The 13217-nt window shown below is 35.7% G+C and overlaps 1 protein-coding gene across 2 annotated transcripts in view; it reads right to left on the bottom strand.

Annotated features, from left to right (window-relative positions):
- Positions 1-13217, bottom strand: part of LOC106878368 (maestro heat-like repeat-containing protein family member 1) — a 97173-nt gene that overhangs the window by 10198 nt on the left and 73758 nt on the right. The window contains exons 38-41 of one of the 2 annotated variants that reach the window (XM_089338162.1): positions 10107-10241; positions 6959-7061; positions 5297-5362; positions 1766-1780 (exon numbers count right to left, since the gene is read on the bottom strand). In XM_089338162.1, the coding sequence (XP_089194288.1) occupies positions 1766-1780; positions 5297-5362; positions 6959-7061; positions 10107-10241 (319 nt within the window). The remainder of the gene's footprint in view (positions 1-1765; positions 1781-5296; positions 5363-6958; positions 7062-10106; positions 10242-13217) is intronic. The other variant, XM_089338164.1, reaches the window with a different exon arrangement.

Genomic DNA, 13217 nt, shown 5'->3' with positions numbered 1-13217 from the left:
TCTAACAAGACAATAGAAGTCAATATAAAAAAATACATACCAACATAAACATATATAAATATGCATAAGTATATGTGTGTGTGTGATTATGAATGGTTGCATACAGGTGTGAAGGTAATTAAACATAAAAAGTAATCAATATGAGGAAGTAGGATAATATATATTCAAAGCTGAGACTGGGAGACTTGTTACTCAAATTTTGTTGGTATAAAAACATAAAACTTGAGCAGTGGTCAGTCAGCACTTTGAATATATATTTATATGTATCTACCTACCTATATATAAATGTATATTTACGTATCTATACATATATATATACATATATATATATATATATATATATATATATATATATATATATATAAATATATATATATATATATATATATATATATATATATATAAATATATAGGGTGTCCACAAAGTCATTAGATAAATAGAAACAATTTTTTAAATTGCAATGGAAACTGGATAACATAACATTAATAAAACTATTAATACCATAGAATAAACTTTGATAATAGCATATTAATATGCAACAAAAATTTAGTTGCCACCTCTTCTAAGATTTTCAGAATGACTTTTTAAAATTGTCTAAAGACCTTGTGGAAACCCTGTGTATATATATATATATATATATATATATATATATATATATATATATATATATATATATATATATATACACATACACACGCCATATATACTTGAGTAATAGTCAATCCCCTATTTTTGGCTAAAAAACTGGGAATTTTCCATAGACCTCCGCATAAAAGTCGACCCAAGTATTTCACAAACCACAGGACAACATTTGTGGGTCAAGGTACCGTATTATCCTGTATGTAGAAATAAGACTGTTACCAAATTGTGTGGCTACCTTACTGTAGCCTGCTCTATAGGTGGAATGCTTGGCGCTTATAGTAAAACACCATTTAATAGCAAGCACTACACATTTGTTGATGGGTGCTACATCACCATTTCTAAAATGTATGCATAGGATATGCTGCAAGCCTGCATACATCTTCAAGCACAATAAACAAATGCATCATACACTCATTATTTACATGGTGAGAAACGTGTTTCACAGACAACTCTATTGGTGAACACTGGCAAATGCCACTGTCTGAATTCATACAAAGGCATGACTTTGGTAAGGCGAAAAACATTCAATTAATAGCTAAACCTTTATGTTTTACTAGGATATGTGTTTTGATGCATAGAATTGGTAGCATTGCTGTAATTCATTGTGTTTTTGTTTTTATTATTTGCTTAGACATCAGTTGGACTTCTGTTGCTGATATGGTACTTCAGATTCTAGCTTGAATTTCAGCCCCTCAAAAGTAATATCCCTGTAATAGTTGACCCCATAGATTTGACCTTAAAAAATTGTCTAAAAAATTTGACTTTTATACAAGTATATACTGTGTGTGTATATATATATATATATATATATATATATATATATATATACATATATATACATACACACACACATATGTATATCTCTCTGTATATATATACATATATGTATATGTATGTACATCTGTCTATCTATCTATCTATCTATCTATCAATCTATCTATCTATATACACACACACACACACAGATATTTGCCAGCATGGAAGACTTACGTTAAATGATGATGACACACACCTAGTTGTATGTACACACACACACACACACACACACGATTGCTATAAGAAAACAAATTAATTAAAAAGCCAGTATACTAAGGATAATTTCGGAGACATGCACAAACTTACCACGAGTATTGAAACCTAAAGATCAACAGTGTAAAAATATTTAAAATTAAAAAGAAAAAAAAAGAAAATATGCAACCAAAAAAAAAAAAAAATGAAATAAATTGAAAATAAGATGCAGAAAATAATTACAAGATAAAGCATGACAGAAGAAAAATATAAAAAAGAAATATAAGACTTGAAAGAAATGAAGTAAAATTGTAAAATGTAAAGAGATTGTAGAATAATTTAATGTTTGACATGCAAATGTTTTGGAATTCATTCATGTTGGAGTGACGAGAAGTGATGATAAAAGTAAATGTTATGTTAACTACTGAAAACTTTATGTAACAGAGAGCAGTCCCCATGTCTTTTTCCAAACGAGCCATCTCTAAAGAGCACATGGTTTACTTGACGGTGCTGTAATCAAGTATCTCATTATATGATATGCAGTGTTTATTGAGCGAAAACACCTAAAGCTCCATGAGGCTCCGGCAGGAGATGGTGGCAAACCCTGCTGTACTCTTCTACCACAACTTTCTCTCACTCTTACTTCCTGTTTCTGTTGTGCCTGTAATTCAAAGGGTCAGCCTTGTCACACTGTGTCACGCTGAATATCCCCGAGAACTACGTTAAGGGTACACGTGTCTGTGGAGTGCTCAGCCACTTGCACGTTAATTTCACGAGCAGGCTGTTCCATTGATCGGATCAACTGGAACCCTCGACGTCATAAGCGACGGAGTAACAACAACAATTTTGGTTAATATGCCTGCACCACTGACAAGTATACAAATGCATATTTTTTCTGACTTATGGATTATTTGACGACTGTATACATATATACAAAATCCAAAAGGGGCACAGTAAGATGCAACATGCAACCCAAAACTGAGCTCAGTAGGGGCATCAAACCTGGGACATGCTAGAGTGCAGAATATGAGCCAAATTATAGAGATAATAACAGACAGAAAACAGGTGTGGTATTCAGTGCTATGAAGGACATACATGCATTTCAGCAAAACACCAAAATAATTACACAAGAGTAGTGGAAACATTATGCAATAATGCACTTCACCTCATCAGTGTTCTGCAATAAATACAACAATCGATGATGTTAAGGCTTCAAATATATACATTTTACCCTCACTATGCAAATAATCAACAACCTCACAAATTTTACGTGACAGGCCAAGTTGTTGATTAATTATATTAGTCATGTAATCGAAAACAGCCATACAAGGTATCATAATTAACAAATCATACGTTTTACGCGACATGCAAAGTTGTTGATTATTTATATAAGGGGAAAAATATATATATATTGGAACTTTAACATCAATTGTTGTATTTATTGCCAAACACAGATGAGGTAAAATGCATGACTGCATAATGTTTCTACTCGTCTTATGTAATTGTTTTAGCATTTTGCTGGAATTTATTTATTTCTAATGGAGCATTGAATACTATACTATATATGTTTTCTGTTTATTATACATATATATATATACATATGCATGAAGGTCGTACAATGAAAATGAGTGCTCAACACCATATTGGTGGATAAAAGTTTTTTATTTGTGTATTAAGGCTACCGTTGGTTTCATATTAAGATATTAAGATATATATTATAAATTGCAATGAGCTGACCGGATAGAAAATTTTTAAGCCAATATATATATATATACATATATATATATATATACATACTGTAAATTACAATGAGCTGACCGGATACAAAAGTTGATCTGATGATTCTTAGTTTTAAATTTTCTACGAAGCCTATATCTATGATGTAGATTGACTCTCAAAATACAATAGAATGTATTAAGGTTGTTATTAATAATGCTTGATTAAACCTGTTCTAACTGATAACTATAATATATAAATAAATCCTTCTTGTATTCACACTCTTGTACCCAGAGGGGGCCTGGACACTCATCACCACCATCTTCTCTCCTTTTCTAGCTAGGGTAGCCATGTATCAGCAAGACATTTGTTCCTATCCATCTAGCATACTCTAGCTGGTATATGCCACCTTCCTCAATAATCCTCACCACTCTCAATCAAGAAGTCTTGTTTTGCAAGCTATTTGGTGACCTCACTAGTGCTGGTTACACACACAACAAAGCAGCCAGTATGCTCTGTAAATTGGTTGGCTTTAGGAAGGCCATCCAACTGTAGAAACCATGCCAAAATAGACACTGGAGCTCAACACAGTCCTCTCACCTGTTGCATCCTGTCAAATGATCCAACCCATTCTAGCATGGAATATGGATGCAAAATGATGATGATGTAAAGATACATGTACCATATGATGATTTTCTATTAGTTTTCACAATGAGTGGTTGGTTTCTTTCAACTTCTACCAACCAAATCCACCCACAAGGCTTTGGTTGGCCTGGGGCTATAGTTGAAGACACTTACCCAACATGCTGCACAGTTGAATTGAACCCAAGACCAGATGGTTGGGAAGCAAGCCTCTTAATCACACAGCTATGACTGTGCCTGTCATATTATACAATAGGGTAGTGCTCCTAAGTAAGCCTTACTTAGCACTACCCTCAGCCATTTGCACCAGTGATGTAAACTAACAGCCAGTGGTGTGTCACTAAACCCATTCAACCAACTGTAAAAATGCTTGCCCATTACGGTTGTAGCTGTCACTTATTTGACTTGAAAATCTACTTCTATGGTTGGATCAATGAAAACTAACAAAATAATTATACAGTTATGGCAACTAGAGTGTGCACTTCAGCATTTACATGGGCAAAAATGCATCCAAATGAAAACAAAGACCTCGAAGCAACTGATAACTGTTGTCCTGTCCTCACTTTATGGAAAGCAAACTAAAATTATATCACATTATCACAAAAATATAAAACTATCAACCCATTAATACTGGCAATATCGCAATGATAAATACTATTACTATAAATGATAAATATCATTACCATAAATAGTATTTAATATTATATTGGTTTCAAATTCTGGCATAGGGCCAGGAAGTCCAAGGGAGTGGGTAAGTTGATTATATCAACCCCTGTGCTCAACTAGTATTTATTTTATTGACACCCAAAAAGATGAAAAGCAAAGTCAACCTCAACAGATTTTGAGTTCAGAACATGGAGACGGATGAAATGCTGCTAAACATTTTGTTCAGCATGCTAACAATTCTGCCAGCTTGTTGCCCTATAATTACCTAATATTATATAAATAACATAACAGTTGTGTAATCAAAAACAGCAATACAAAATGAAGTAATGATATAAAAATTAACAAACCATACATATGTTGTCTTGATAAATTGTATCAGTAATATCATAAGTTACACCAGCAATCATATATCTTATAAAGATATTATAACATATTACATTACATGGGTAAAATTGAAGTATTAGCAATATTAAAACACAGTATATGTGTCACATTATCAATATGGTATATAAATGAATAATATATGTGCACCAGCAGTTGATAGTATGATACCAATCATGCAGCAATACAGTAAAAAATCATTATGTGATATAATTAAAGGTAAGTTCCTGCATTAACTACCTGTGCATATATGTTCCCGGGGCAAAGTGCTGTAGCTTTCCTTCGTCAAATTCCCAAGGAGAAAACCTGGAAAAGTAAAATAGATCCTTTAGAACCTGCTCCCTAGTTTTAAAATGGAGTATAGTTGTCAGATTATTGAAAGAAAGAGGTGGGTAAGAAATGATAGCAGGAAGCTAGAAAGGTTAGCTAGGTGTCAGGTATATGTTAGCAAGGAAAGAAACCAAAATAAAATGGTTTGTGTTGTGAAGTGTTCTGAACTGTGAGGTAGTGTCATCGTGAATCTGTAGAAAGAGGTATGGATGTGTTCCTAAAAGTGGTTGTCATGTGAGGAGGAGGAGGAGAGAGAGAGAGAGAGAGAGAGAGAGAGAGAGAGAGAGAAGGATTGCCCCGCATGAACTCAATAGAAGAACCAGCTATCAAGGTTTACTGCTATGTTGTTGAAAGAACCATTAAGCATAGGAAGGCAGTTAAAATAATAGACCTTTCAGGGCCATGGATGTTGAATATAAATGGTGAAAATAGGAGACATCCTAGTTAATCTGGTGGTGCAAGGAGGTATTACTTCCACCAACAGATGGTGTAGCAGTATCATTGTCAACTGCTACAAGCGCAAAGGAGATGCTTTAAAGAAGTGCAGAATTATATTGCAGCTATCAAGGTAAAATTAGTGTAGATGAGATGCAATTTAGCTTGATGCTAGCACAGGAACATCTGACATCCTCTTCTTAGTGAACCAACTACAGAAGTTTCTTGGCTTAGAGCAAAACACTATATGTAGTATTTGTTGACAAGGAGAAGGCCCTTGACAAGAAAACATACCTTAAAACCTGATGGTTACTAAGAAAATTGATTGTTAACGGATGGCTTGTGAAAGCCATGAAAATAGAAACCTTACATTGATATCTTTTGGCATTTATCTTTTACTTGTTTCAGTTATTAGACTGCAGCCATACTGAGGCACCACCTTGAAGAATTTTTAGGAGAATGGACTGACCCTAGGTTTTGTTTTTTATAAGCCTGGTACTTATTCTATCAATATCTTTTGCTGAACCACTATGTTATGAGGATATCAACACACCAACAATGGTTGTCAAGCAATGGTGGTGGACAAACACAGACACACACACACATACATATATGACAGGCTTCTTCCAGTTTCTGTCTACCAAATCCACTCACAAAGCTTTGGTCACCTGAGGCTACGGTAAAAGACATGTTCAACATGCCATGCAGAGGGACTGCGCATAGAACCATGCGGTTGGGAAGCAAGCTTTTTACCACATAACTGTACTTCTGCCTGGTCATGTATTGTGCGTGAAGGCTCATAGCTTGGTGAAGAAGTGAAAAATTGTCAAATGATCCAAATGGGAAGGGTTTTAGGAATAGGACGTGTGGAAAAAATGGTAATGGTTGATATGAAGATGGTGATCTTCACAAAAAAATAACTATGACGACTGTTGGACCGTGACAAGAGTAAAGTTACTTTGCTAGAAAAGACCTGCCAAACCTATTCTAGCATGGAAAAACATATAAAATGAAGATGATGATTATAAAATTATTCAGTAAATGTTGAGATATATAGAAACTATATGTGAAATAATTGAGGGATGGAAATTTTGCTTTAGGAAAGACAGCCAAAAATCATTTAAGTATTGTCGTTACCTGAAAACATAGCGGAATTGGCACGAATTTCTGCCCAAATACTGTTGTAGAATGACATACAAGACAACAAGTATTGGTTAATTTTGTCTGGCATTTCCTTAATCTGAAGCAAAAAACAGAAAATCAATGCAAATAACAAGAAAGAGAGAAAGAGAGAGAGAGAGAGAAAGAGAGAGTGTGTGTGTGTGTGTGTGTCTGTGAAAGTTGAATCTGCTTCCTCCAAATCTGCAAATATACTAAATTTATCTATCTGTTTGCAACTGGAGCTGCACATCAAAGGTAAGGTTGTGAGTTAGGAAAAGAACCACAAATGAAGAAGATGGTTAATGTCATCAATGAAGATTTAAGTGCACGAGTGTAAATTCATTTGCTAAAAGTTGGAGTTTCACTTTCTCACTGGGGAAAAGATGTCTGGTCAAGAAATTCAGTATAGCAAAAGAGTGAAACTTCACCTTCTAACAAATGAATAGATAAACTAAATGTATCAAGTAGTTTATTTCTTTTTAGTTATACATTGCAGCTTATGTAATTACATACATGTATGTGTATGCACATTTGCACATGTGTGTGTGAAAGAGAGAGAGAGAGAGAGTATATATATATATATATATATATATGTGTGTGTGTGTGTGTGTGTGTGTGTGTGTGTAAATAGAGAGATAAAAAGACAGGTAGATGAACAATCAAAAGAAAGTATTACTCAACATTAGTTGGAGTTGTATTTAACAACACATTGATTCGACTTTACATTTCTTAAAGTTTCATAAGCACAGATAAGCAGCTACATCTTCAGACATACATCTAAAAATGTACATGCTAATTTGTGTCTATGAAACACTGAATAAAGTGGAACCGAGTCAATTATTTTGTCAAATTATTTCTGCTTCTATTTCTTCCCATCTTTGCCTTGAATGAATAAGATTATTAAGATGTGCCCACTTTTGAAAGTGATGAGAATACTTATTGGTGAAGTCACCAAATTAATCAGCTTATTGCTCTTTGCAATGATCTGATGAATCAATTACCATATGTACAAGAAAAAACTATTTACACAGTGCAGAAAACAGAATCAATAATTGCCAACACACTAACAAACATGATGCAGGAGTAGTTAAAATGTGAAGTAGTGAAACAGTTGTAAACAGTGTATTAAAATCAATATCGCTTACTTTATTCTTCGATGCTTTTATTATACATACATATATATATATATATATATATATATAGTTAAGTATATTTGCCACTTAAATGTGGCTGACCCCGAGGGGTGGATGTTACTGTTGCTTTTAGCCCCAGGAGGACATCTCCTCCAGCTGGCTATCGACACACATCTAAAAGCAACAGTAACATCCACCCCTCGGGGTCAGCCACATTTAAGTGGCAAATATACTTCACTTTATCGTGCAGTTACTGTTAATACCTCGTTCAAAGATTTAACATATATATATATATATATATAACATCATCATCATCATTGTTTAGCGTCTGTTTTCCATGCTGGCAAGGGTTGGACGGTTTGACTGAGGACTGGCAAGCCAGTAGGCTGCACCAGGCTCCAATCTGATCTGGAAAGGTTTCTACAGTTGGATGCCCTTCCCAATGCCAACTACTCTGAGAGTGTAGTGGATGCTTTTATGTGCCACCAGTATGGGAGCCAGTCAGATGGCACTGGTATCGACCACGTTCAGATGGTGCTTTTTATATGCCACTGGCATGGGAGTCAGTCAGGGGGCACTGGCATCAACCATGTTTGAATGGTGCTTTTTAAGTGCCACTGACATGGGGGAGCCAGTCAGGCAGCACTGGCATTGACCCACAGATAGATACAACATACACATGTGTGTGTGTGTGTGTGTGTGTTTATAAATGCAGTGTATGGACAGAATCATTCAAGTATCAAACAAAATGTGTTTAGTTGCAGCCCTTTATGTTTTGACTTCAAATTTTGCTGAGGTCAACTTTGCCTTTCATTCTTCCAGGAGACAATAAAATAAAGTACCAGCCAAGTGCTGTCTTGGACTAAGAAGGATATGTTGAAGAAAGTAGTATCTGATATATATATATATATATATATATATATATATATCCCAGTTTCTTTCTGTGTTCCTTTCTGTGGAAGAGCGTAGGCTCGAAACATTAAAGACTTTTTCACTTCCTGAGCATTGAACTAATACATCTGTTTGTTGTCTACACCACTTGTCCCTGTCTTTTGTGTTTTATGAATTCTGTGTGTGTGTGTTGGAGTAGTCATGTATCTCCTCTATAGCAACACATCTGTTCTTGTTCCTTTATTATATTTCAGTCACCCAACAACTGGCACAAAGCTACCACTCTCAGTCAAGGAGTCTCATCTTGCGAGTTACTTGGTGACCTCTCTAGAGCTACTGCCATGAAAGAAGCAGCCAGTACACTCTGTAGGGTAGTTGACATTAGTTGACATTAGGTAGTTGACATCCAGCTATAGAAATCATGCCAAAACAGACAATGGAGTTCAATGCAGTCATCTTGCTAACTGGATTCTGTCAAACCATCTATCCACTCCATGTCAGTATGGAATGCAAAAATTGATGATAATGATGACAACTATACGTGTGTGTGATCATCATCATCACCATTAACATTGTTTAACATCTGCTTTCCATGCTGGCATGAGTTGAATGGCTTGACATGGAGCTGGCTTGCTGGGAGCTGTTCAAACTCCAGTTATCTGTTGTGGCATAGTTTCTATGGCTGGATGCCCTTCCTAGCACCAAACACTTAACAGAGTGTAGTGGGTGACTTTTATGTGCTACCAGCATGGGTGCGCTTATGCAGCACTGGCATGAGTGTGTCTATGCAGCACTGGCATAGGTGCATTTATGCAGCAGCATGGATGCATTTATGCAGCAGTGGCACAGGTGCATTTATGCTGCACTAGCATGAATACATCTATGCAGCACTGGCATGGGTGCATCTACACAGCATCAGCACAGGTGTGTTTATGCAGCACCAGTACCTGAATCGACAAGCTTGTATGCATGGATCATGACTGTTAATCAGAGGTCTACTCAGTTAGGATTGATATAGGATTAATCAACAACAACAATTATCATTATTACCTCCACCACAACAACAACAACAACAATAAAACCATAAAACTTGCTCTTACGATTAGTTTGGAAATGTCGTTCATGAATTCTCCGTAATACAAGTTGGCATCATCTAAGAGAAGCTTTTGGAACTTCTCATCAATCTTTGGGCAGTCTAATAATGATCCCAATGACCGCAATGTGAATTTACAAGCCTGGAAATAGAAAATTTTAAAATATTTATATCTTTATTGCCCACATGGGGCAAAACATAGAAGGGACAAACAAGGACAGACAAAGGGATTAAGTCAATTAAATCGATCCCAGTATGTAACTGGTACTTATTTAATCAACCCTGAAAGGATGAAAGGCAAAGTCAACCATGGCAGAATTTGAACTCAGGACATAACGGCAGACAAAATACTGCTAAGCATTTCGCTTGGCGTGCTAACAATTCTGCCAGCTCGCCACATCGTCACTACAAACACCACCACCACCACCACCACCACTACTACTATTATACCACTTTAATCACCACTACCGACACCTCCACCACTATGATATCACTATCCCCCACAACCACCACTGCTGCCACCACCACCACTGCCACCACTGACACAAGTGAGCCATGTATTTCATTCTTCCACCAGAAATAGCAGCCAAGTCTCCTTCAAATTACACCTTATTACCTTAAGAAAAAGGAAGGACACAATGGATGATATGGTCTTCAATAAGCTGAGAATGCGGAATGCAAAAGGAAACAATAAAAAAAAAAACAGAAGGATGGTTGGCCACTGATAGAATGTCTTTAATCATGGATTTGCTTCATCAGGACTGACGTAATAACCATGGCATTCATAGGTAACATGATATTAATCCTGCCTAAAGGAGAAAACCAGTGGTTTCGTTCCTGCTGCCTCATCAACCAGCATGCGAGCCTCTATATGGTCGCTTGAGCTGCTAGAAATAGCAGCCAGTATCTCCTTATATCACACCCAATTTTCTTAAAGAAGAAAGGATACATTGAATCATGTAACCTTTGAATATAGTTGGCCTAGAAGAAAGATAGGAGGGCATGGCTTGAATATCTTTGATTATAGGTTTGGTTTATTGGAGTTGACTTAGGGCTAAAAAAGAAAAACACAACTCGCCTTTTCAATTAACATAATCAAAACTATGTTAATGAATATTAACAAGAAAGTTAACAAATGAAATTTTGTTATATACATATATGATTAGTATTTGCTTATTTTTACACTACCAATTAATACAATTATACATGTGGTCAGTATTTGACTATTTTTTTTATTGCTAACTACTAAATCTACATAAAGAGTTTGTATTTGACTATATTTTCATACTAATAGGTGCAAGTATGGCTGTGTGGTTAAGAAGCTTGTTTTGGAAATATGCAGGTTTAGGTTCAATCCCACTGTGCAACACCCTAGGGGAGTGTTTTCTACTATAGCCCCAGGCTGACCAATGCCTTCGGAGGGAATTTGGTAGATGGAAACTCACTGTATATATGTGTATACATACATACATACATACATATATACATGTGTGTGCGTGCGTGTGTGTGCATGCATGTGTATGTGTGTAGATGGAATTCTGGTTTTGGAATTTTCAGAAAATTTTTGCAAATTTATGTTCTACACAAGAATTCATACAAATATGGAAAAAAAATGTTCTCCTTCTATTTCTTAACCCTGCTCCCACAAATCCTAAAATTTCCACGGGTTTTTGAATTTTACTTTAAAATCAGAGTTTAAAATATGGACAGTTTAAAATATAGGTGCAGGAGTGGCTGTGTGGTAAGTAGCTTGCTTACCAACCACATGGTTCTGGGTTCAGTCCCACTGCGTGGCACCTTGGGCAAGTATCTTCTACTATAGCCTCGGGCCGACCAAAGCCTTGTGAGTGGATTTGGTAGATGGAAACTGAAAGAAGCCTGTCGTATATATGTATATATGTATATGTATGTGTGTGCATATGTTTGTGTGTCTGTCTTTGTCCCCCCAACATCGCTTGACAACCGATGCTGGTGTGTTTACGTCCCTGTAACTTAGTGGTTCGGCAAAAGAGACCGATAGAATAAGTACTGCGCTTACAAAGAATAAGTCCTGGGGTCGATTTGCTCCAGCATGGCCACAGTCAAATGACTGAAACAAGTGAAAGAGTAAAGAGAGTCTGAAGCTTTTGCTTAAGTCCCAGCAATGGAGCACCCCTGGGTGCATCATCATTCCATTAAATGTTTATGGCGAGAAAAATATTGAAAAACATCAAGAAATGAGCAAGGTAACATGTGGTCATGAGATGTACTAAAAACAACAGCTAAGTCACCCTTAAATCACATACAAAAAAATTTTCTTTCAAAATTGCATGAATTCCCATGTATAGAATACAAATTGACAACAATTTTCTGAAAATTCCAAAAAATAAAAGAGCCATCAGAGGTTATACGGGATGCTTAAACCAGAATTCCACCTATGTGTATATTATGTGTGCATGTGTGTGTTTTTGTTTGTACCCATCCACTGCTTGATGACCAGTGTTGGGTGTTTATACCGATGTAACTTAGCGGTTTGGCAAAAGAGACCAATAGAATAAGCACCAGACTTTAAAATAAGTACTAGAATTGATTATCTCAACTACACCCTTCAAGGATGTGTCCCAGCATGGTCACAGTTCAACAACTGAAATAAGTAAAAAATAAAAAAAGAGATATTAACTATTACAGCCACCAATGTTTGATAGAAGTTGTGTTCCTAAGTACTTATGTATGTGTGAATATGTTTCTTTGCTGTATCAGTGGTTAAATGTGCATTATTATCTATTACTGGTATAAATATTTAATAGAAGTTACAAGGCTATGTAACAATATATGTGTGAGAATGAATTTCTCTGTTTACATAGTCAATATAGGTATGCATTTTGTACTGTAAACTGTTATAACCACCAATATCTGATAGAAATTGTGTTGCTATGCACTTCTGTGTGTGAACGCCTTCCTCCACACAGTTAGTTGGTACTTCAGTATATTTTATATTGCTAAATATTCTATCTACATATGTGATCATTGTTTGAATATATTTTGCATTAACACTAATAGGTGCAGACATGCATGACTGTGTTTGAAGAAGATAAAAAGAGAGAAAATAGAAAGCTTCTGACAATATGGAAAGTTTTAT

Source organism: Octopus bimaculoides, chromosome 20 (genome assembly GCF_046866305.1).
Source record: "Octopus bimaculoides isolate indiv1 chromosome 20, ASM4686630v1, whole genome shotgun sequence".
Taxonomy (NCBI): domain Eukaryota; kingdom Metazoa; phylum Mollusca; class Cephalopoda; order Octopoda; family Octopodidae; genus Octopus; species Octopus bimaculoides.
This window is presented reverse-complemented; position numbering and strand designations above follow the sequence as displayed.